This window comes from Schistocerca piceifrons, chromosome 7, assembly GCF_021461385.2.
Source record: "Schistocerca piceifrons isolate TAMUIC-IGC-003096 chromosome 7, iqSchPice1.1, whole genome shotgun sequence".
NCBI classification, from domain to species: Eukaryota; Metazoa; Arthropoda; class Insecta; order Orthoptera; family Acrididae; genus Schistocerca; species Schistocerca piceifrons.
The window spans coordinates 578957122-578981293 of NC_060144.1; the positions used below are offsets into that span (position 1 = coordinate 578957122).

The window sequence follows — 24172 nt, forward strand, 5'->3', positions numbered from 1 at the left end:
TTCAGTTTTACAGTTCCATAAGGGAAATAACTGTAGGTCTAATGACAAATGATATTATGTGGCCGAAATAATAGGAAAGGTGCAAGAAACATTAGTGAAAAAAGCAGCAAAATGTTGAGCATCAGATAATAGGTTGGTGCATTCAGTAGTATATCATCCAGAAGTTTTGTACGTTTTATAAGAAACCTTTCCGTTTTGCTAGGATAAATCATCGAAATACTATTCGCCTTTAGCATCACAACAAAATAGTATACTGTGATACTGTGCAAAGGAATATTTTTTTAAAAATGGGATTAAATACTATGTAGGAAACTCGTGGCGATCAAAGGAATAGCAGGGTGAAAACAGTGACAGTTATTAATACATTTGTTTTGATGTTGTCTGAGTCACAAACGGTCACCACAGTGATAGTGAACTCTAAAATGGTTGTGTTTAATATTAAATTGCCAAGCCTAGGTTTCGTGTCCAAGAGCCAGCCTTAAGCCTAAGTAGGGACTGTTAACGGTATAGAACGTCAAACGTACCCCGACTGAGTTTGTTTACGTGCGCTGTTGGTTAGAGAGGCTATGGAGGTAATCTGCATCTGGACGACAAATTTTCAAGAGTTTCTCTGCTGTCTGGTTTCGGCCGGCGTTTTGATTGGGTGTGTGCAGTTGGGAATATCGGTGGCGTTGAGATTTTTAATGTTCAGGATGCTGAAATGCTATCCGTAACTGATTATCACTTATTCTAATTTCGCGTCGACTGAGATACACGCATATTCGAGCAGTAAGGCCTCTGCGTCCAGTGCGGTTAGCGGTTCTTCACACAACAGAGATTGCCACAACGTTGTTCGTTATTCAGTCTTGTTTGACGACAGTTAAATGGTCTGCGCCACCTAATCGCTATGTTCAGACTTGCTCTCTACCAAAACTATGGTTTGGTAATTTTGGCACAGTACATAAATTACGTATTGCATGGTAGGATAATCGATAGTATTCGTAGAATTGTCAGGGAAAGAAACTTAAATGAATGTGCAAGGGAGAATCTGGGACTGAGGACTTCTCGTTTTCTTCTTAGTTTGTTTGATACATAATTAGAACAGCACATCATTCAGTGTTAGTTCATTATGTAGTTCATACACTTAAAATAATTTGAACTGCGTTTTATAAGCAGAAAAAATTTGTCGCACGTGTAACTCTTCATTTATCTAAAGACGTAATATGTTGACATACAACAGGTAAGTTTTTCTAATCTTATCTTCTCCCTGTACAAGGATGCTCTAAGTTGTCGGAATTTATCTTTGTCATGGTCAATTTCAATATTACGAAATATCATCTTAAGAAAACCTTCAGTTTCCACTCCTTCATAAACCTAATTTGAATTTCTGCACTTTTTTTTCACCAAAGCAGTATTACTTTTGATACAGTACAGCTTACATGCACAAGCATAAAAAATCTTAATACTTATTGCTGTTATTTTGTTCTCAACAGAACCTTATTCATCATGATCAACGGGAAGAGTTTCCTGTACTATTGATAAATGCGAAGGCTGTTTGTGAAAAACAGAAAGATATTTTATTCAAGTTCAACAAACTATTGAAGCGATGTTTGATATATTACTGTTTTGTATTTTTATTTTACCTTTTTCTGAGGGAAATTATTTTTTTCTACCTCTTTGTAATAAATCTGCATTGCTTTTATTTAAATTTTTACCCCAACATCCCTATGTGTCACGTTATGAATCAACGGTTTTGTAATAAAACCAGAATTAAACATTATCAATTCCCGTTTTTCTATAAATACCGTTTACTTTTAAGTAACGTAGGCGAAGTACGTAGGAGAAAAATGTTTCGTAGGTTATACGACCATTTATACAGGGCGTTTCACAGTTCATGTTACACAGTTGTAGAGGTTTTTAACGAGACTTGATACCTTACGTTCTGCATGGCAGTACATCTCTGGCAACGTCATCCAACGTTGCGACAGTGTGTCAGAGTTATATAGGCTACGGCTGCTGTAAATGTATGTATATACCCAGGATGAGTCTGTGCTGAAGTTACAAACTTTCAAGGATGATGGAGAAGGATAAATATACCAATTTGATGTCATGGTCCCTTAACCGCAAACGAACGAGTAGAAAATTACCAGAGAAAACCGTTCTGATACCCCTGACAATGGAATACATATACCAGTATTGTTGTTGCTGCAGTTGTAGGGTATAAAACTTTCAGAGGTGTCAGTAAGGAGAAAAAGAAGAAAAAATGTCTAGTAAATATGGACTGTAAAACGCATACCTTAAGAGCTGTAAGCGCTTGTTCAGTAGAGGATATGTGTTTCACACTCAGGTATGCATTTTAGAGCTCATGTTTAGCAGACTTTTCTCTTGTCTTGGTCCATACTACCACGTCTGAAAGTTGCATACTCTACATTTTTAGCAACAACAACGCCACTGACAGAGGTATCAGAATGATTGCCGCTTGTAACTTGCGAGTCCTTCGTTTCCACTCCAGTGACCATTACCTCAAACTTATACATTTACCCGTCTCTAACATTGTTGAAAGTCTGTAACGTCATCACGGAATTCCCCTGCATATACACACATTTACAGGCGCCGGCGCCCATAATTTCGACATTCTTCAACGTCGTTGGATGACGTTTCCATACATGGGGTTCCTGTCCACCTTCTACATCCCCTCGAAGTTTGTGGGTGTAATTTTGAAACACCCTGCGTATCCCCACCCAGTTTCTAGATGATTCAGCACTTTCCATTGCTAGGAGAATGGATTAAGAAACAGGTCGCACGCGTACACAAAGCAATGGATAAACGGTAATACCTGACTGGTGCCGGCCGGTGTGGCCGAGCGGTTCTAGGCGCTAGAGTCTTGAACCAAGCGACCGCTACGGTCGCAGGTTCGAATCCTGCCTCGGGTATGGATGTGTGTGATGTTCTTAGGTTAGTTAGGTTTAAGTAGTTCTAAGTTCTAGGGGACTGATGACCTCAGAAGTTGAGTCGCACAGTGCTCAGAGCCATTTGAACCATTTGAACCTCGCCGGCCGATGTGGCCGAGCGGTTCTAGGCGCTAGAGTCTGGAACGAAGCGACCGCTACGGTCGCTGGTTCGAATCCTGCCTCGGGCACGGATGTGTGTGACGTCCTGAGGTTAGTTAGGTTTAAGTAGTTCTAAGTTCTAGGGGACTGATGACCTCAGAAGTTAAGTCCCATAGTGCTCAGAGCCATTTGAACCATTTCAACCTGACAGGTATGCAACACACATAACAGAAAGTCAATGCAGGTATAACCTATACTGACCAAAGCTACTAGGATAACTACCGTAGTTTACATTTACTTATTATGGTGGCGTATGGTAGCTTTATAACCGTAACTGTGACATAAACGTCGGGATTGTTGCCATGGACTTCCTTCGATCTAGGATGGATTGTTGTAGCATCTTTATCCTTCAGAGGGAGCAAATGTGGTATCACACAATACTCCACTTCATCACTGCGTACCCACATTTAGTCTGGGCTCGTCTGTGGTACTGTTGCTTGGGGATTTCAGTGTGTACAGAAACAGCAAACAAAGAAAAAAAAAGTTTGGAACATAATCTTTTTTCAGACGCTAATCAATACCTTATGACTAACCCTCGTGATTACTCTGATGAGTGTTTCATATCTAGGAAAGATTTTAGATGGTGGTCAGAAATAATAATGCACTTACTTATTCTAGGCGTGAACATCATCCTGCCGATCTGCCGGAACTTCGAGTCAGGCTCCTGGAGCGCGTTGCACTGCAGGCCGAAGGCGCAGGTGCCGATGACGTCAGTGGAGAACTTGGCGAGCGCGTCGCGCATCTCGAGGACGGCGCCGGCGCCGTGGGCGTCGGCCAGGGCGGCGTCGGTGCTGGCCTGCAGCTGGGCGGCGCACTCGGCCAGCAGCGGGAACATGGCCTTGATGCGGCCCGACGTGAACGTGGGCGACAGCTTGGTGCGCAGCGGCCGCCACGTGCGGCTGCCCACGTGGAACAGGTTCAACGCCATCGGTGTCGTCTGCTCATCTGACACCTGCGATGAAACCGGGCATTACCGCTTGCGGGGACATCTCTCTGGGTTATTCAGGTCCGTAATCTGAATGGAGTTCCTCTCCCTCGGCACGTAATGGCCTGCTTCTCTGTGATGTATGAGACTATTGTCTTTAGTGTACCTATACAGTATAGCCACCTGTGAAAGGTATTTTACATTACTAGTCCATTTCATGAAATCTTGGAAAGGCAAAGCAAAGCAAAGCCTTGCCACATCGGTCACAGATGGGCCAGTTGGGACTGCCATCTGACCTTCGGCCAAAGTCACATACTGCTGAGTTGAAGTCGCACAAGGCTATCATCGCTCCTACATCTACATACATACTCTGCAAGCCACCGCACGATGCATGGCGGAGAGCACCTTCTACCACTACTTGTTATTTTCTTTCCTGTTCAAATTTCAGATAGAGCGATGGGAAAACGACTGTCTATATTTCTCTGTACGACCACTAAATATTTTGTGTACTATTTTGTACAGGACTGTAAGGAGAAGAGGGCTGTAGATAGGTGCGGTATTTTTCATCGTAGGAAAGCTGGTCAGCAGCAAAAATGATTAGCGAACAGAACTTGTATTTCTACAAGTAAATGTAGACACATTACGATGTATGCAGCAAGAAATAGAGTCCAGCTATCAGTGTCAACATTCCTAAGGCTTCTAGGCAGCGTCAGCGTAGCGTCTGTGAGCTAAGAGGCTTCGAGCGCTAGTTGTCAGAGAGGCTGCCGCCGGCCATCTTATATCGCTGTGGCCGAGCTCCTGGTAGTGTGGCTCAGCGGGCGCGCAGCATTGGGTCCGTCAGATCGTGCGTGGTCGCTGTCAGAGTCAGACAAAAACTTGGAAAACCATTCATGGAGACGTATGTTATATAATACCACAAATTACTGTTATCTTTGTGGACTTTACACCAAATGTACATTGCCGACAGTAGAATCGTTCTGCAGACAACTTGAAATGCTTGTTCCTTAAATTTTCTCAATAGTGTTTGGCGAAGAGAATGTCGTCTACCCTCTAGAAATTCCCGTTCGACGCACTCGAGCTGTATTCAAGACTGCGTTGCACTAGCATCCAATATGCAGTCTCTGTTTATGATTTTTCACAGTTTCCAAAAATCTCCCTGTAAACCGAAATTGACCTTTCGCCTTCCCTACTGCTCTCTTTAAGTGCGTATACTATTTCACATCTGTTTGCGAAGTTAAATCCAGATATCGACGTGACTGTGTCAAGCAACACACTACTAAAGCTGTTTTCAACATTGCAGGAAGATTTTTGCTACTCATATGCATTAACGTAAATTTTTCTTCATTTAGAGCAAGTTGCCCGTCACCACACCAACTACAAATTTTGTCTCATTCATGACATATCCTCATATAGTCACTCAACGACAACACCTTTTAGTACGCGATACCGTCATCAGTCATAGTGTGTTCTACTCCCATATCTACTCCCTACGCTCACAACTTCGTTAACAGTCTACAGTCAGGCACCGTGTCGAAAGCTTTCTTAAAATCGATGTTTAGGGAATCTGTCTGTTGCCTTTCATTCACTGTTTGCGGGGTATAACACGAGAAAAGGGCAAGCTGAGTCTCTCACGAGGTTCCTGTGAATGTTTTATTTTAGATTATTAGCCCATTTGAAGAAACCCTTGGAAAGCAAAGAAAAGTTCTGCCAATCTAGTTACACACGGACCAATTGGCATCAGCTGTCTGCTGTGTCATCCGAAGCCCATGGCGTCGTATGGATGGGGTATATAGGGGCGTGGTGTCAGATTATAGCTCTTCCAGCCATAATCGTCTTTTGCAGGCCCTGGGATCGCTACAGTTCATGCAGTATCTCTTCTGTTCTCAACACGAGGCTGAGTTGATCCTGGTCCAATTCTCCCTCCAACGAAACATCCCTGGCAATACCACGAACTTTACTCGCATGGACACAAAAACCTGTTAGGAATCTCTCAAACGAAGGTGGCTATCAATAAATTTGGTGAATATGCGCGAATACATACATGTGCCATGAGCTACAAAATGAAAGAGTGGTTCACCAAAATCCAATATCATATACAACAAAACTAGGCGTAGAATACCTGTAACGTAGCGCTGGGCGGTAAGGGTGCTGCGGGTAATAACCATTGTAGTCCTGCTATGAAAATAAATGGTAGCCTAGACCATCACTCGTGGCTGTCAGGCCGTATGGCGGGTGACAGTCAGATTACTATTCTACCGCTGTCTGGGCCGTTTCCTGACACGTCGTCCATGTCCATCAGGGACTAGTTCCATGCGGGACGCATCACTGAAGACCATTCTACTTCAGTCAGTGAAATTTCACCCTGAACGCCGTGTCTACCTTGGTCAGCAAGATTGCCCGATCTCTCCTTAGTTGAGAACATTCGAAAGTTTGGATTCTTATAGGGAGGACCCTCCATCCATTCCGGGATTCTGACGACCTAAATCTTCATATTGGTCACAATTTGGCATGACATACCTCAGGAGAACATCCAATATCTCTGCCGGTCAATACCAAGCCAATTAATTGCTTCCAAAAATGCCAGAGGTGGACCAACACAATAATGACTTCCTCGTTAGTCACGCTCCTTATCTAGAATATATCATCCGATTCTTCTGAAATTGTAATCATGCGTTTGTGTGTAGGTGTAAGTCACGTCCACAGATTTCCATCCCATTCGTATAATTACTTCATGGTGAATCTTTATTTTTTTGTCTTAGAGTGTATTTTCCGGCCCCCATACATAAGCGAAAGGACCAACACCCAAGGTAATATTTGTTCTGTGCCTCTCCGATGGAGAAGTAGAATATCGAGGATTATAGAATAGCATAACTTTTGTGCACAGTTATCATGGAAAATGCAGGGCTTGCAACATACTTAAAAACTGGACACTAAAGAAAAATATTGTAAGAAATAATTTTTCCATTACATGATGGAGAAATGCATGAATGGCAGACGCAGGCGACCATTCACATTTGCTATGGCTCTGAAAAGTAGCAAGGTCTTGAAATGTACTGAAACTGAAATGTAACGTTCACTGTTCAAAGTGCCGTCAATGCGAACAAGAGGTGACCGAGACGTGTCGCCAATGGCACCCCATACCATCACGCCGGATGATACGCCAATATGGCGATGTCGAATACACGCTTCCAACGTGCGTTCACCGCTAGGTCGCCAAACACGGACGCGACCATCATGATGCTGTAAACAGAACCTGGATTCCTCCGAAAAAATTACGTTTTGGCATTCGTGCACCCAGGTTCGTCGTTGAGTATACCATCGAAGGCGCTCCTGTCTGTGATGCAGCGTCAAGGGTAGCCACAGCCATGGTTTCCGAGCTGATAGTCCATGCTGCTGCAAACGTCGTCGAACTGTTCGTGCAGATGTTTGTTGTCTTGCAAACGTCCCCATCTGTTGATCCAGGGATCGAGACGTGGCTGCACGATCCGTTACAGCCATGCGGTTAAGATGCCTGTCATCCCGACTGCTAGGCCGTTGGGATCCAGCACGGCGTTCCGTATTACCCTCCTGAACCCACCGATTCCCTGTTCTGCTAACACTCATTGGATCTCGACCAACGCGAGCTGCAGTGTAGCAATACAATAAACCGCAATCGCGATATGCTACAATCCGACCTTTATCAAAGTCGGAAACGTGATGGTACGCATTTTTCCTCATTATACGAGGCATCACAACAACGTTTCACCAGGCAACGCCGGTCAAATGATGCTTGTGTATGAGAATTCGGTTGGAAACTTTGCTCATGTCAGCACGTTGTAGGTGTCGCCACCGGCGCCAACCTTGTGTGAATGCTCTGTGAAGAGCTAATCATTTGCGTATCACAGCATCTTCTTCCTGTCGGTTAAATTTCGCGTCTGTAGCACGTCATCTTCGTGGTGTAGCAATTTTAATAGCCAGTAGTGTATATTTCAAAGTTGTGCCATATGGTGTTTTTGTGGATCAGAACGTAGAACCATGCGGTTGTGAGTTGTTACTGCAGAATACTTCTGTCGTAACTGTAACAGCCAATAGGTCCCCTCCATGAAACGCATTATTGAGTTACCTGTCAGACAAGAAGCAACAGTTTGTAGTTGTGGAGATTTCATTGTAGATTTCTTAAAAGATTCGGATGGGGTAAATGAACTGGAACCATTATTTACTTGCTTCTGTCGGATGCATACCGATTTATTTAAATTTAGGTTTAGTATCTTCATTCGTTATCCGATTTTCCCATCTAATCGCCTGCATTTTCTTTAGCAGCACATTTGAAAAGCGTCTGTTCTCTTATTGTCTCAGATAATTATGGCCAGCATTTCACTCCTGTAAAATGCTACAATCGATACACATACCTTTAGAAGAGAGTTCCAAACACGTGAACTCGTGTTAGAAGTCAACTAATATCTCTCTTTTAAGGAGCAGATTTCTTGGTATTGCCTGTCTACATTTTATATCCCACTATTTCGGCCACCGTCGTCTATTTTTCTTCACAAATAGCAAACCTTATCTGCTACCTTTTGTGTGCCATTTGATCACCTAGTTATATCAGTATCTCCTTATTTATTGTGACTACTTTCCATTATATTTTGTTTTACTTTGTTGCCGCGCGGGATTAGCCGAGCGGTCTAGGGCGCTGCAGTCATGGGCTGTGCGGCAAGTACCGGCAGAGGTTCGAGCCCTCTCTCGGGCATGGGTGTGTGTGTGTTTGTCCTTAGGATAATTTAGGTTAAGTGGTGTGTAAGATTAGGGACTGATGACCTTAGCAGTTAAGTCCCATAATATTTCACACACATTTGAACATTTTTGTTTACTTTTGTTGATGTTCATAACACCTGTTCAAGACTTTTTCTTATGCGGAGTATTTACAAATTAATTTGATAATTAGTAATAGACCGATTTACTACTTTATATTGGCAAAGCTTGCAGCATAAACAGCAGCAACTGTTGGAGTTTCTGATGCATTACCCACACCCTGATGGTTATCCAGATCACACGACACGCATCTACCCAGTAGTCTAATTCTTCTCACACTGGGTGTAGCATGTCCTCGGTATTGCATGCTTTATCCGCTCACACACATCCTCTAGGGTTGCGGGCATTGGCAGAATGAAATGGCAAGGCGTTAAATCCGGAAAACGAGGTAGCTAGGGGAGAAGGCTGATCTATGCTGTTACAGCAAGTGCAGTCATGCTTTGGCGGAGAAAATGCTTAAGAAGCTCTCGTACATTCGCGTGAAAATGTGGCGGAACACTGTCCAGCATCCAAACATAATCCTAATAACTGGTGTTCAGCTGGGGTAAGAACTAGGTTTCCCACACTTCCTGAAACGAGTTACCCGTGACAGTTTGAAGAAAAATGGGCAGTACACATTCTCGCGTGACACCGCACAGAAGATGTTTACTTTTGGAGAGTGACGCCAATGCTCTGTCAGCTCATAGGGTTTCTCGCATTCCCAGACACGGACAGCGTTGCCTGCTTTACTAAGTCACTTGTGTGTACTTTGGCGAAACACCAGGCACACTCTTTCGACGATTGCCTCAGACACACGAGATCGACCAGGACTCTTCCACTTACATAAGCATTCGGTTTCGACACCACCTACCTGCAGTATTCTTCTGTGGTTGGTCTTCCTTAAAGCATGCACGGAACTCACGCTGCACAGAACCACAGGTTTGGCCACCTCAAAACGAAACACACAGAAAGCCTTTCCCTTTTGCGACACCATCTTGGAAAAAAACGCTATGCCTGTAAAGCAACCATGACAAGCGAATAGCGCAGTTGCTGCTGCTTGTGCTGTAAAGTCTGCCCATATTAAGTAATAAAACGATATCTTACTAATTTTTAAAACCGTACCATTCATATATAAACACCCTGTATATCTACCTCCACTCACAAATTTTGGTAACCTTTTTATTGTGAAACTTTCACGTGCACCTATTTGCGAGATGTCCAGAAGCTAATGTTCTTCACTGTATCTTTATTTTGTCATGAGGGCTACCCGGAGTATCGTTGGAGGGTGAAATAATGTTTTAGACCTCACTATCTAGTAGACAAGGGTATAAGACAAGGATTTCATCCTTGTCCCCTACGGTACAATATGTAGACCGAAGATACAATGATGGAAATAAAAGAAAGGTCCAGGAGCTGAAATAAAAGAAAGGTCCAGGAGCTGAATTAAAATTCATGGTGAGAGGATATCAAGGTGTAAGTAGGCTGTTTAGATTTTTATATTGGTAACGCCACGTAGCGCTCTGTATGAAAATCACTGGCTGTGCTGTGTGCAGTCTGAGGTTGGTCGGCATTCTTGCAATATTCCCCATTGCAGTGTTGGGCAGTTGGCTGTTAACAGCACGTAGCGTTGCGCAGTTGGAGGTGAGCCGCCAGCAAAGGTGGATGTGGGGAAGTGAGATGGCGGATGTTTGAGAGCGGATGATCTGGACGTGTGTCCATCAAAAACAGTACATTTGTAAGAATGGATGTCATGAACTGCTATATATATTATGACTTTTGAACACTATTAAGGTAAATAGATTGTTTGTTTTCTATCAAAAGCTTTCATTTGCTAACTATGCCTATCAGTAGTTCGTGCCTTCAGTAGTTAGAATCTTTTATTTACCTGGCAGTAGTGGTGCTCGCCGTATTGCAGTAGTTCGAGTAACGAAGATTTTTGAGAGGTAAGTGATTTGTGAAAGGTATAAGTTAATGTTAGTCAGGGCCATTCTTTTGTACGGATTATTAAAAGTCAGATTGCGTTGCGCTAAAAATATTGTGTGTCAGTTTAGTGTTGATCAGAACAGGTAAGGAGCGAAATGTCTGAGTACGTTCAGTTCTGCTCAGCTGTTTGAAAATGAAATAACGTAAGGGATTTACCAGCACAGTAATTAACTAATTTTTCTAAGGGGACGTTTCAAAGGATACGATTCGCTAATAAAATATCTCTCCTGAGTAGAAGTGAAGAAAAAATACTACATGATCTGCTGAATGGAATGAACAGTCTACTGAGTGCAGAATTAGACTAAGAGTAAATCGAAGAAATAAAGAAGTAATGAGAAGTTGCAGAGATAAGAATTGTGAGAAACTTAACGTAAGGATTTGGTGTCACGAAATAGATGAAGTTAAGAAACTCTGCTACCTAGGCAACAAAATAACCAATGGCAGACGAAGCAAGGAGGACATGAAAAGCAGACTAGCACTGGCGAAAACGGCATTCCTGCCCAAGACAAGCCTACCAGTATCAAACGTAGGTCTTTGTTTGAGAAAGAAATTTATGAGAATGTGTGTTTGGAGTTCGGCATTGTATGACAATGAAACATGGACTGTGGGTTTGAAATATGGTGCTATAGACAAAAGTTGGAAATTATGAGGACTGATAAGGTAAGAAATGAGGATGTTTTGCGCAGAGTTGAAGGTGCAAGGAATATGTAGAAAACACTGACAAGGAGAAGGGAGAGATTGATAGAAGATGTGGTAGTGCATGAGGGGATGTCTTCCATGGTACTAGAGGGAGCTGTAGAGGAAGACAGATATGGGAATGTTGTTATTGTTGTTGTGGTCTTCAGTCCTGAGACTGGTTTGATGCAGCTCTCCATGCTACTCTATCCTGTGCAAGCTTCTTCATCTCCCACTACCTACTGCAGCTTACATCCTTCTGAATCTGCTTAGTGTATTCATCTCTTGGTCTCCCTCTACGACTTTTACCCTCCACGCTGCCCTCCAATAATGAACTGGTGATCCTTCGATGTCTCAGAACATGTCGTACTAACCGGTCCCTCGTTTTTGTCAAGTTGTCCCACATACTCCTCTTCTCCCCAATTCTGTTCAATACTTCATCATTAGTTATGTGATCTACCCATCTAATCTTCAGCATTCGTCTGTAGCACCACATTTCGAAAGCTTCTATTCTCTTCTTGTCCAAACTATTTATCGTCCATGTTTCACTTCCATACATGGCTACACTCCATACAAATACTTTCAGAAACGACTTCCTGACACTTAAATCTATACTCGATGTTAACAAATTTCTCTTCTTCAGAAACGCTTTCCTTGCCATTGCCAGTCTACATTTTTTATCCTCTCTACTTCAATCATCGTCAGTTATTTTGATCCCCAAATAGCAAAACTCCTTTACTACTTTAAGTGTCTCATTTCCCAATCTAATTCCCTCAGCATCACCCATCTTAATTCGACTACATTCCATTATCTTCGTTTTGCTTTTGTTGATGTTCATCTTATACCCTCCTTTCAAGACACTGTCCATTCCGTTCAACTGCTCTTCCAAGTCCTTTACTGTCTCTGACAGAATTACAATGTCATCGGCGAACCTCAAAGTTTTTATTTCTTCTCCATGGATTTTAATACCTAGTCCGAACTTTTCTTTTCTTTCCATGATTGCTTGCTCAATATACAGATTGAATAAGATCGGGGATAGGCTACAACCCTGTCTCACTCCCTTCCCAACCACTGCTTCCCTTTCATATCCCTCGACTCTTATAACTGCCTTCTGGTTTCTGTACAAATTGTAAATAGCCTTTCGCTCCCTGTATTTTACACCTGCCACCTTCCGAGTTTGAAAGAGAGTATTCCAATCAACATTGTCAAATGCTTTCTGTATGTCTACAAATGCTAGCAACGTAGGTTTGCCTTTCCTTAATCTTTCTTCTAAGATAAGTCGTGGGGTTAATATTGCCTCCCGTGTTCCAAAATTTCTACGGAATCCAAACTGATCCTCCCCGAGGTCGGCTTCTATCAGTTTTTCCCTTCGTCTGTAAAGAATTCGCGTTAGTATTTTGCAGCTGTGACTTATTACACTGATAGTTCGGTAATTCTCACATCTGTCAACACCTGCTTTCTTTGGGAAAGATTGGAATACATGCAGCAAATAGTTGATTACGTAGGTTGCAAGTGCTGCTGTGTGATGAAGCGGTTGGCACAGCAGACGGATTTGAGGCGAGGCCCATCAAACTTGTCAGAAGATTGATGACTCAAAGAAATAAGTCAAGTACAAGTATTTGAGGGTCGCATCATTTGACCGCAAAAAAATTTTGTTCAACGAACCTGATAGCGGCTGGGGAAGTGCGCGAAGTCCTTGATGAGAACGAGTTTGACCATCTCGGGGTCTCTGACGAGCAGAGCCGGCTTCGCCTGGAAGAAGAAGCCGACGACGGGGTGCGGATCGCTGTCGTTGTAGAGACGGCCGAACACTTCGGCGTAGGACTTGCGCATGAGCACGAAGTCGCGGATGTTGCCGAAGAAGGGCTCCGGCTTCAGGTAGGGGACTCCCCGGCGTGCCCAATAGTCGAACTGCGCCGTCACGTGACGGTAGACCACCAGCAGCATCAGAGCCAGGACCAGCAGGACCTCCGTGCTGCCGTCCTCCAGGAGCAGGCCCATGGTTGCTGGAGAACTCTGAAAAAAGATCCGTTATGAAGTCAGTAGACGAGAGCGTGCCAAATCTACATATGCTAGCCTCATTACTCTGTTATCTACCAGAAATACTGGGAAACTAAGTGAAATACACGTTAACGTCAGTACCGCTGAGGAACAGCTCGGGTAGCTATAACAGCACCGAGGTCCCGTGTCAGAAGTAATCCTTCAGACTGTTTATATGACGTAGGGCTCAATTAGCCTATCACTTAGTCGTAATATACCGTAGATACATTGAACAAAAAACTATGCCTCCTAGTTTTACTAAAAGGGCAGTTTACACACATTGCCAAGGATGGTATAAAAAGTGATCCACGAAACTACTGTCCAATACCTTATCATTATCCTTTGCTCTCAAACGTAGCGAAGCGAATCAAACATTATGATCTCTTCCATGCCAACAAGAACACCAGCCATGCGAATCATAACATGCGATTTTCTGATGCGAGCTCTCCAACAGTCGTGGGAGATGCCCAATGTGAGCCGACGGTTACAGTTTAGTCACATTACGGAATATTATCATGCAAACAGTGAACAGTACAGGCAGAGATTGCTGACATAAGACTTTGCTCTTCTCCAGAGCACAGAAGTACTACTAAATCGCGTACTTTACCTTGTGTTGTTCCCGATTATCATTGCGGGCGTATTTCCCGAAATGGCTGTGGTATAGGCAAGCTGAAAAATTTTTTACTGTCAACAACAATCTTGATCACAATTTATTCATTACGGTGACCGGTTTCGACCACTACCGTGGTCATCTTCAGACCAATGAGTAAGAACCTCATTTTGGTGGTAAATCAGTACTCAAAGTGATTTACCACCAAAAGGAGGTTCTTACTCATTGGTCTGAACATGACCACAGTAATGGTCGGAACCGGTCACCGTAATAAATAAATTGTAATCAAGACTGTTTTTGATAGTAAATATTGTAACACATTGATCACTGTTCACTCCCACAATGTATTAAAAAGTAATTAAGGTGATAAATGTTTAATAATGTTTCGTCGCTCTTAAATGAGTGTTGTTAAGCTTAGGCAAAGTATTCTCAAAACTGAATAGCTTCGTGTAACGATCGTTTTGGGTGCATTACCGTTGATTCTGCAAACTGAAACGTCGCCTTGGTGGAGGATGATATTGTGCCTGAAGAACAAATGAATAATTCCTTCATGTAAACCAATAAAACACACTCTTCGTGGAAAGTTAACTAAATAGATCTCGTCTTTAAGAACTAATAAAGGTCACCATGTGGGCGAAAAATCATAACACCCCGCAACACATCAGGAATGAAAACACTTCTTCAGAGAAAAACTCTAATAGCATCCCTTTTCAAGAAATTAGAAATGCACTTATAACACTTTGAACAAAAAACGCAAATCACGAAGTCTTTTCATCAAAAATGTCTTACATCACCTCGGTTCCGAGAGCTCCGGAACCGGTACAGAAAATTGGAATAGAGATCAACATAAACATCATTTCAGCTATTTTTATTGCTCATGAAAACCACACATTGCATGTTGTACCACCATACAGAGAGACCTTCATATATGGTAGTCCAGATTCATGTTCACAGCGGTACCTCTAATGCCCAGTAGCACGTCCTCTTGCATTGATTCATTACTGTATTCGTCATGGCATACTATCCACATGTTCATCAAGGCACTGTTGATCCAGATTGTCCCACTTCTCAACTGTGATTCGGCATAGATCCTTCAGAGTGGTGGGTGGATCAAGTCGTCCATAAACAGCCCTTTTAAATCTATCTCAGGCGTAATGAGATTTTCACTCTGCACCGGAGTGTGCGCTGATATCAAACGTCCTGATAGATTAAAACTGTGTGCCGGACGGAGGCTCTAACTCAGGACCTTTGGCTTTCGCGGGAAAGTGGTAGAGCACTTGCCCGCGAAAGACAAAGGTCCCGAGTTCGAGTCTCGTTCCGGCACACAATTTTAAACTGTCATTACGTTTGATATCCCAGGCATGTTCGATAGTGTTTGTCTCTAGAGAACATGCTGGCCACTCTAGTCGAGTGATGTCGTTATCCTGAAGGAACTCATTCACAAGATATGCACGATGGGAGCGCGAATTCTCGTCCATGAAGATGAATGCCTCGCCAATATGCTGCCGATGTGGTTGCACAATCGGCCGGGGGACGGTATTCACGTATCGTACAGCCGTTACGGCGCATTCCATGACCACCAGCGGCGTACGTCGGCTCCACATAATGCCATTCCGAAACAGCAGGGAACCTGTACCTTGCTGCACTCGCTGTATAGTGTGTCTAAGGCGTTCAGCCAGACCGGGTTGACACTAAGCACGGCTTTGACGTTTGTCGGTGAAGAGAACGTGATGCCAATGCTGAGTGGTCCATTCGGCATGTTGTTGGACAACCTGTGCAGTATTGCTTGGTGTCGTGATTGCAAAGATGGACCTCGCCATGGACGTTGGGAGTGAAGTTGCGTATCATGCAGCCTATTGCGCACAGTCTGAGTCGTAACACGACGTCACGTGGCTGCACGAAAAGCATTATTCAACATGGTGGCGTTGCTTTCAGCGTTCCTCCGATCCATTATCCATAGGTAGCGGTCACCCACTTCAGCAGAAGCCCTCCGGGGGGCTGAGCGATGCCTGTCACAGTTCCTGTCTCTCTGTATCTCCTCCATGTTCGAACGACATCGCTTTGGTTCACTCCGAGACACATGGACACTTCCCTTGTTGAGAGCTCTTCCTGGCACAAAGCATTGACAGTCTAGGCGTGTTTGAACTACAGACAACACGAGCTGTGTACCTCATTCCTCGTGGAATAACTGAAACTGATCGGCTGTCGGACTCTCTCCGTCTAATAGGCACTGCACATGCATGGTTGTTTACATTTTTGGGCGGGTTTCGTGACATCTCTGAACAGTCAAAGGGACTGTGTCTGTGATACAATGTACACAGTCAAAGTCTATCTTCAGGACTTCCGGGAACCGACGTGATGCAACACATTTTTGATGTGTCTAGTACCCTTTTCGAAGAACAGAAAACTTCTTGTACGGGAACCTCATTCTGCTTTACTGGCAGAGGAAGCTAGATAATTTCAGAAAACTTGTTTATATTTATGCAGCAACTTGGTTTTAATAAACATTGTTGCTGATTTAAATACTAGCGTTGCCACTGGAGTTTAATCCGTAAGAATGGAAATACAGCGTGAACCACATACCACACATAGCTATTTTGTTTTGTAGCTCGATAGAAGTGCCGATCCGGTCGTAACAAATTTTCTCGTATTATTTGTGAAGGTGCAGTGGGCATTATGTGTGGACAACCTCTCCTGGACCCATGAGCACTTTTGTTTCTATTAGCGTACATTAAACGGCGTTGTTGGGCATTTTGTCGTGCTCACATTACCTAACATGTATCTGGTGGCATTCCGATTCGAAATAGTTTCTCTCGTGTCATCATCTTGTCATTGACAGTGTTATACAATTGCGACCTAACGTTGATACTAAGAATGGTTTGACTCGCATTAAACCACACACGTGGCCTGATCGTTCTATGATGGACGATAAGCCTTACATGCACGGGAGGCAATTCGAAGAATATGCTGTACAAGTTTGCCATGGACAGGCGCACATTGTCTTCGACATATTACTTGCATCTAATTAGTATTGCCTGTGTTATAGAAAGGGGGATCCGGAGCATTCCATGTGTGGGGGTGATGTATCTGGATGTCTACAGTGAAGCATGAAAGATCTTGTGACGGACATTGTTCTTACTTTCAGGATGCGGTTGTTGACCTTTATGCATATGATGCTAAAATAATGTACGGATTTCGTAAACCAGTTACTCCGACTGTGGTCGGTGTTGTGTTAGCCTGGAAGTGTACTTCCAGAACATTTTCTTACCGTATGGTTCACCACCAGCTGATGCAGTCTGCTTTAGTATTTCGGGTGCATAGACGGACTCTATCTGTTACAGCTGTGGTAGAATATACGTATTTTTAAAGAGCAATGTCTGTAATTGGTCCATGTGCTGTTATCAGTGTTCACGTATCACATACGACATGATGAACATTCTGGTTTTCCGGTTCGTTTGATAACGTGAATACCTGCTGGGAGATATGTCGCTAGTGGTTTGTCTTCTGTTACGCTCGGAAGGACCTCCATATGGAGTAGTGGCATCCCGCACCTAGCTCGTAAGGTGGCGGATTTGTCCCTGTTAAGAACCGCTCCTCTTACTTGTTCAAAGCTTCTACTTTACATCTCACTATTAATGGATCATCTGCATCTGCTGAAAGTGTTCTAATGTCATCAGCGTATGCATTTACTGAAATTCGGCGGCGTTACAGAACTGCAGCCTTTGGTGTTCTACTCTCACGGAGAAAAAATCGCAAAACGAAGAAGAAATTGTAGGGCCTAAACAAAAGCTGGTAGGAGTGTTTCTATATCTGAAAGACGATGTTCGTCAAAATTTCACGCCTGCCGCGGAAGAGTGGCGCTAGAACCGATTCTATGAAAATGCAAAGTTGGTTTGCTTTAAATAGATGCTGTAATGTTCGTGACCGTTAGGTACCTTTCAGAACGGACGTGTTGACTTGAGTTGATGTTAGTCAAGTAAGCCTGTAAGGCAACAAAGACGCCATTATCAACACCTTACTGTGTTTGAGCCGGCCGCGGTGGCCGTGCGGTTCTGGCGCTGCAGTCCGGAACCGCGGGACTGCTACGGTCGCAGGTTCGAATCCTGCCTCGGGCATGGGTGTGTGTGATGTCCTTAGGTTAGTTAGGTTTAAGTAGTTCTAAGTTCTAGGGGACTTATGACCTAAGATGTTGAGTCCCATAGTGCTCAGAGGCATTTGAACCGTTTGAACTGTGTGTGATAGGTGTACCAGGAGCTCGACGTTCCTTCGACGATACTGCAGAGAGACTTGGTAGGAATGTAGCCAATGTACATGTTGTACATGAATGCTGGCAGCGGTGTTCACGAGAATGTACGGTCACAAGAAGACTGCGCTCCGGAAGGCCACGTGGCACTACCGAGAGGAAAGACCATCGTGTTCGGCGTACGGCTCTGGCGCATGTTACTGCATCTGCAGCAGAAATGCCACAGTGAAACACCGAACTGTTACAGATCAGTTACTTCAAGAAGAGCTGCGAGCCAGACGCCCTGGTAGCGTGAATTTCACTGGCCCCCGACCACCGCCATTTGCGACATCAGTGGTGTCAAGCGAGAGCTTATTGGAGGGCAAGGTGGAGGTCTGTTGCGTTTTCCCATGAATGGTACTTCTGACTCGTTGCCAGTGATGGCCGTGTGTCTGTTAGAAGAGGAAGGTTGACGGACTGCAACCAACCTGTCTGCATGCTAGACATAGTGGACTAACACCTGGTGCTACACACCCTGGACTTAGACATGAAGTTATGGACCTGGGTGCGATTTCGTAGGACAGCTTCATGGCTTTCGCGGTTATCAGATTGCATCCTGGCTGAACATTTGTACCTCACTCTGTCGATTCAATCCGTTGTGATGTCAACGGTGAAACAGCATTACAGGCAGTGTTTTCCAACAGGATAACGCTCACCTGCATACCGCTTTTGTAACCCATCATGCTCTTCAGAGTGTCGTCATACTGGCTTGCCCCCTCGATCACCGGATCTGTCTCCAATCGAGCACATGTTGGACATAATCGGACGACAACTCCAGTGTCCTTCCAGATTACGCTGATACAACAGCTCCCTACTTAGCAATCATATACAACCGCTCGCTCACCGATAGATCTGTACCTACAGATTGGAAAATTGCGCACGTCGCACCAGTGTTTAAGAAGGGTAGTAGGAGTAATCCATCGAACTACAGACCTATATCATTGACGTCGGTTTGCAGTAGGGTTTTGGAGCATATACTGTATTCAAACATTATGAATCACCTCGAAGGGAACGACCTATTGATACGTAATCAGCATGGTTTCAGAAAACATCGTTCTTGTGCAACGCAGCTAGTTCTTTATTCGCACGAAGTAATGGCCGCTATCGACAGGGGATCTCAAGTTGATTCCGTATTTCTAGATTTCCGGAAAGCTTTTGACACCGTTCCTCACAAGCGACTTCTAATCAAGCTGCGGGCCTATGGGGTATCGTCTCAGTTGTGCGACTGGTTTCGTGATTTCCTGTCAGGAAGGTCACAGTTCGTAGTAATAGACGGAAAATCATCGAGTAAAACTGAAGTGATATCAGGTGTTCCCAAGAGAAGCGTCCTGGGACCTCTGCTGCTCCTGATCTATATAAATGACCTGGCTGACAATCTGAGCAGTTCTCTTAGGTTGTTCGCAGATGATGCTGCAATTTACCGTCTAGTAAGGTCATCCGAAGACCGGTATCATTTGCAAAGCGATTTAGAAATGATTGCTGTACGGTGCGGCAGGTGGCAGTTGACGCTAAATAACGAAAAGTGTGAGGTAATCCACATGAGTTCCAAAAGAAATCCGTTGGAATTCGATTACTCGATAAATAGTACAATTCTCAAGGCTGTTAATTCAACTAAGTACCTGGGTGTTAAAATTACGAACAACTTCAGTTGGAAAGACCACCTAGATAATATTGTGGGGAAGGCGAGCCAAAGGTTGCGTTTTATTGGCAGGACACTTAGAAGATGCAACAAGTCCACTAAAGAGACACACTCCACTCGTTCGTCCTCTGTTAGAATATTGCAGCGCGGTGTGGGATCCTTACCAGGTGGGACTGACGGAGGACATCGAAAGGCTGCAAAAAAGGGTAGCTCGTTTTGTATTATCACGTAATAGGGGAGAGAGTGTGGAAGATATGATACGCGAGTTGGGATGGAAGTCATTAAAGCAAAGACGATTCTCGTTGCGGCGAGATCTATTTGCGAAATTTCAGTCACCAACTTTCTCTTCCGAATGCGAAAATATTTTGTTGAGCCCAACCTACATAGGTAGGAATGATCATCAAATTAAAATAAGAGAAATCAGAGCTCGAACAGAAAAGCTTAGGTGTTCATTTTTCCCGCGCGCTGTTCGGGAGTGAAATGGTAAATAGTATGATTGTGGTTCGATGAACCCTCTGCGAAGCACTTAAATGTGAATTGCAGAATAATCATGTAAATGTAGATGTAGATGTCATCCCTGTAATGACCAATCAAGCGCAACAGTCGTGGATCTCTAGTGCACAAACTGAAACTCGGCACATATGGAGCTCAATGCATGCATATTTGCATGCTTGCATTCAACATTGTGGCGTTTACACTGGTTATTAATATACCAGCCTTTCACATTTGCAGTAGGTTATCTCGCTCTTTCACTCACCTGTGATCTTGCATTGTTAATCAGACATGTTACTTCGGCATGGTATTCCCGAAATTTCATTCCTATACATTATTTTTCGGTGTTGCTGTTTTTTTCCCCCATCAGTGTATATACTTTAAATGTCGTATCAACGACACCAATGCTAGAGCAAACATTCCAGGCAATAGTGGGCATTCTCCCCTGAGTCCTCGTCGTAACAATACTGATGAAGCGAGGGAGTGGTTAACTTTAATTTTTAGTGGTAACATTAGCAACACGTTATATGATTATCTCAGGAAAAGTGTGGTTGGTACTACTTCGGCAGATATCACTTTGGTGCAAAGTAATGAGCCTCTCGACTTTATGGCTTCTTAAAGTCTAGAGAAAGCAGGTTTTCCTATCGGGTCGTCGCCAGCACACTACAACGTTATTTCTATGATCATAATTGGAGATATTAGCGATATTCAAACTTGTTAAAATTAAAAGGCAATATTAATCGCACATACGTATTTATTTGTAATGGTGACTGCTTTAAATCTGATTTACATCATCATCATACCATGCTCCAAAGGTGTTCGGCGGAGATGTGCGAGACTTGGATGTCGACTGCTCGTCAGTGGCACGATCGCCGCAAGCAATGGTTGAAAACATCGGTGAAATGCTATGTAAACACGCCGGGCCCAACTTGTTCAACCCCGGTCATCATAGGGTGGAAGATATTTTGGTGAGCAAGTTTTTGAACATTTGCTTCCGACATTTGTGCATGGAGGTATGCCTGTGAAAGCTTGGCTTGCGAAGTTAGTTTGATCTGTTGTTTCAGCAAATGTAGGTGATGGTCGTTGAGGACACTGTTTTAGGTGTCTGGTGTTCCTGTCCTTGTGTCACAGTGCAAATCTGAAAACTTAAGGCCTATTTTGTTGCTTAGCTTCACAAGTTAATTCATTTGTCCTGCGTGTGTTCCAGGATTAAAATTTCTTTTAATTTATTTAATTGTATATTGTGAAGAAACTGGTAGAAACCGACCTTGAGGAAGATCGGTTTGTGAGACGCCCGGCTAAGCCCGTAGGACAAGACAAGTACCAGGAATTGTGGAAGGGGGCCAGAATGAGCGGCTGTCAGTTACACTCCAAACACGACACTTTATTTAGTGGTCCAAACATTACAGCGCAAATTCTAAGCTTGACTATCGACAGAAAATTTCTTTAATTTTAAAGCGGCTGGAGACCCATGAATTAAATACAACTGCTGTAAATATTTGTTTTGAGACAGAAGGCTGTAGGCTTTAACCTCAAATAGTATTTAAGGCTAAGCGATGTAAGACTTGACTAGTTAGATAGATTAAGTCTTTTGCAAGGCTCCACCAATCTTGGCGTGCACTTACTCTAAATCGTTTTATACCCCTGGCCTTGGGCTCGAAAACTCTTGATAAGAACAACGTTACCCACATTTAACCTGGCAGCACGCCTCACCTTTCTCCATTGTCCAAAATCAATACAGCTCCTAGCTCGAGTGTAATTCTTCTGGATTGGGTAACTTGCTACAGTAGGAGGTCGTTTACACACCACATGTCGGACAGAGAGGAATTAAGAGTGTACGCAAACTTCAAACCTTCTGGGGTTGTTTTATCGATCGCTATTGAAGACCACATTTAGCTGTGGTATAGATCTATTCCATTTCATTTTCATCTGAGAATGAAAACAATGAGAGAGTGATATGAGACTGCGGTACACCCGTTCAGCGAAAAGTTGGCTGTGGCTAACAAGGAACGGCGGTCATGTGAGATGTCGCATTCCCGAAACAGAGTTTTGAGAGGACAAAGGGGGGTGCATTATCACTAAGGAAATCTTAAGGAAAGTCACAGCTGCAAAATACTAACACGATGGCAGTTATAAGAGTCGAGGGACATGAAAGGGAAGCAGTGGTTATAGCCTCTCCCCGATGTTGTTCAATCTGTTGAAACACGTATGTAACGTAGCAGCGATGGTGAGGCATGATAAAATCTTTGACCAGAGAGCCATTTATCGTAGTTAGTCTGCGCTTGACCGCGCAAGTGTTGCGAGCAGCACTCTGTCAGTAGTAGTCGTGCAGTACAGTTGCGAGCAGTCTGTCAGTGGGCAGTCTGTGAGCAGTGCAGTCTGTCGGTAGTAGCAGCCCAGTGCAGTTGTGTGCGAGGAGTCGGCGGGCGTCGACATGGCACTCTGGTCAAGATTCAGGACGAGGTATATTATTTTTTAAACAAGGTAATGAATCAGCAATGCTCAGCTAATAATGTAAATCAACTGTAACTAATTTGTGCAATAATCGGCCCAATGATAATTTTGATTTCAAAGCAATTTTTACAAAAGAACCTTTTAATTGAACCAACGATTTCCTTCCATTTCCTTTAAAGTAAAGTTTCAGTTAAATTTCAAAAAAAAAAAAAAAATATTATTTGCGATGCAGTTCCTCCAAGCCGTGGCCAACAATAAGAGCAGAAATTTGACATCCAGTTGTACTGAGGTAAGAAATTAATTCTGATTTTTTACACAGGGCCACAGACCGATATTTCGGTTTAATTGAATTTTCATTGTCACTGAAGTTTCATTAGCATTGAATTGTCTTTTATTATTTTTTTGTGGGAGCTTACACCAGAGTCAGATTGCGAATTTCACAGATTTTATTGTCTTTGTCAGTACATTTCAATGCAGGGAGGTTACGTTTGGCCCATTTCTATTAAATATTGTCCTTTTTAAAATTTCTCTGGGGAGCTTACACTTAGCTCAATGACCATTAGCATTCATAAATAATATTGTCTTTTGAATTTTTGGGGGGAGGTTACACTTGGCGACACCCAGTCCAGGATCGTATTTCATTGAGAGTCTTTTGAAAAACAGTCAGATATCTGCTCTTATTTGCTTAGATATAATTAGGATTTGGCGCAACGCTATTACTAATCTTGTGACTTTCTTTCTACAGGTCAACGGCAATTCGTTGCTCTGTTGTATTTGTTTGTTGCCTTTTTGCATTTGTGCTTATTTGTTTTGTGAATATTTGTGACTATTGTAAAAATGCCGCGAAAGACTGTGAATAGTGTATCGCGAGGTATTTTGAATAAAATTACCGACTTAAACAGCGTGACCGATAGTAATTGTGACACGCAGTGTAATGATGACAATCCTGCGTTCACTGACAATCAATGCGTTCCAACCACTAATGATGATTTTTGTCTTAATGATGAACAAACGAACTCGGTTATGTCCTCTGTTGATCTGACGACAATTGATGACGCGGGGCGCACTATTGTAATGAACGCTGCCCAGCTTAACACAACCGGTTTACTAAATTCACGTGACGAACAGACAAATTTGTCTAATGAAAATGGACAGTGTTCTGAAAGTACGACGGATCTATTTAATTCTGAAACAATGACTGATAGTGTACATTTGA

General features: G+C 43.3%; 1 protein-coding gene across 1 annotated transcript in view; it reads right to left on the reverse strand.

Moving 5' to 3' along the window:
• LOC124709091 (cytochrome P450 6a2-like) overlaps positions 1–13440 on the reverse strand; it is a 66521-nt gene extending 53081 nt beyond the window's left edge. The window contains exons 1-2 of the mRNA XM_047240738.1: positions 13105–13440; positions 3699–4041 (exon numbers count right to left, since the gene is read on the reverse strand). Of these exons, the coding sequence (XP_047096694.1) occupies positions 3699–4041; positions 13105–13440 (679 nt within the window). The remainder of the gene's footprint in view (positions 1–3698; positions 4042–13104) is intronic.
• Positions 13441–24172: the final 10732 nt, after the last annotated feature.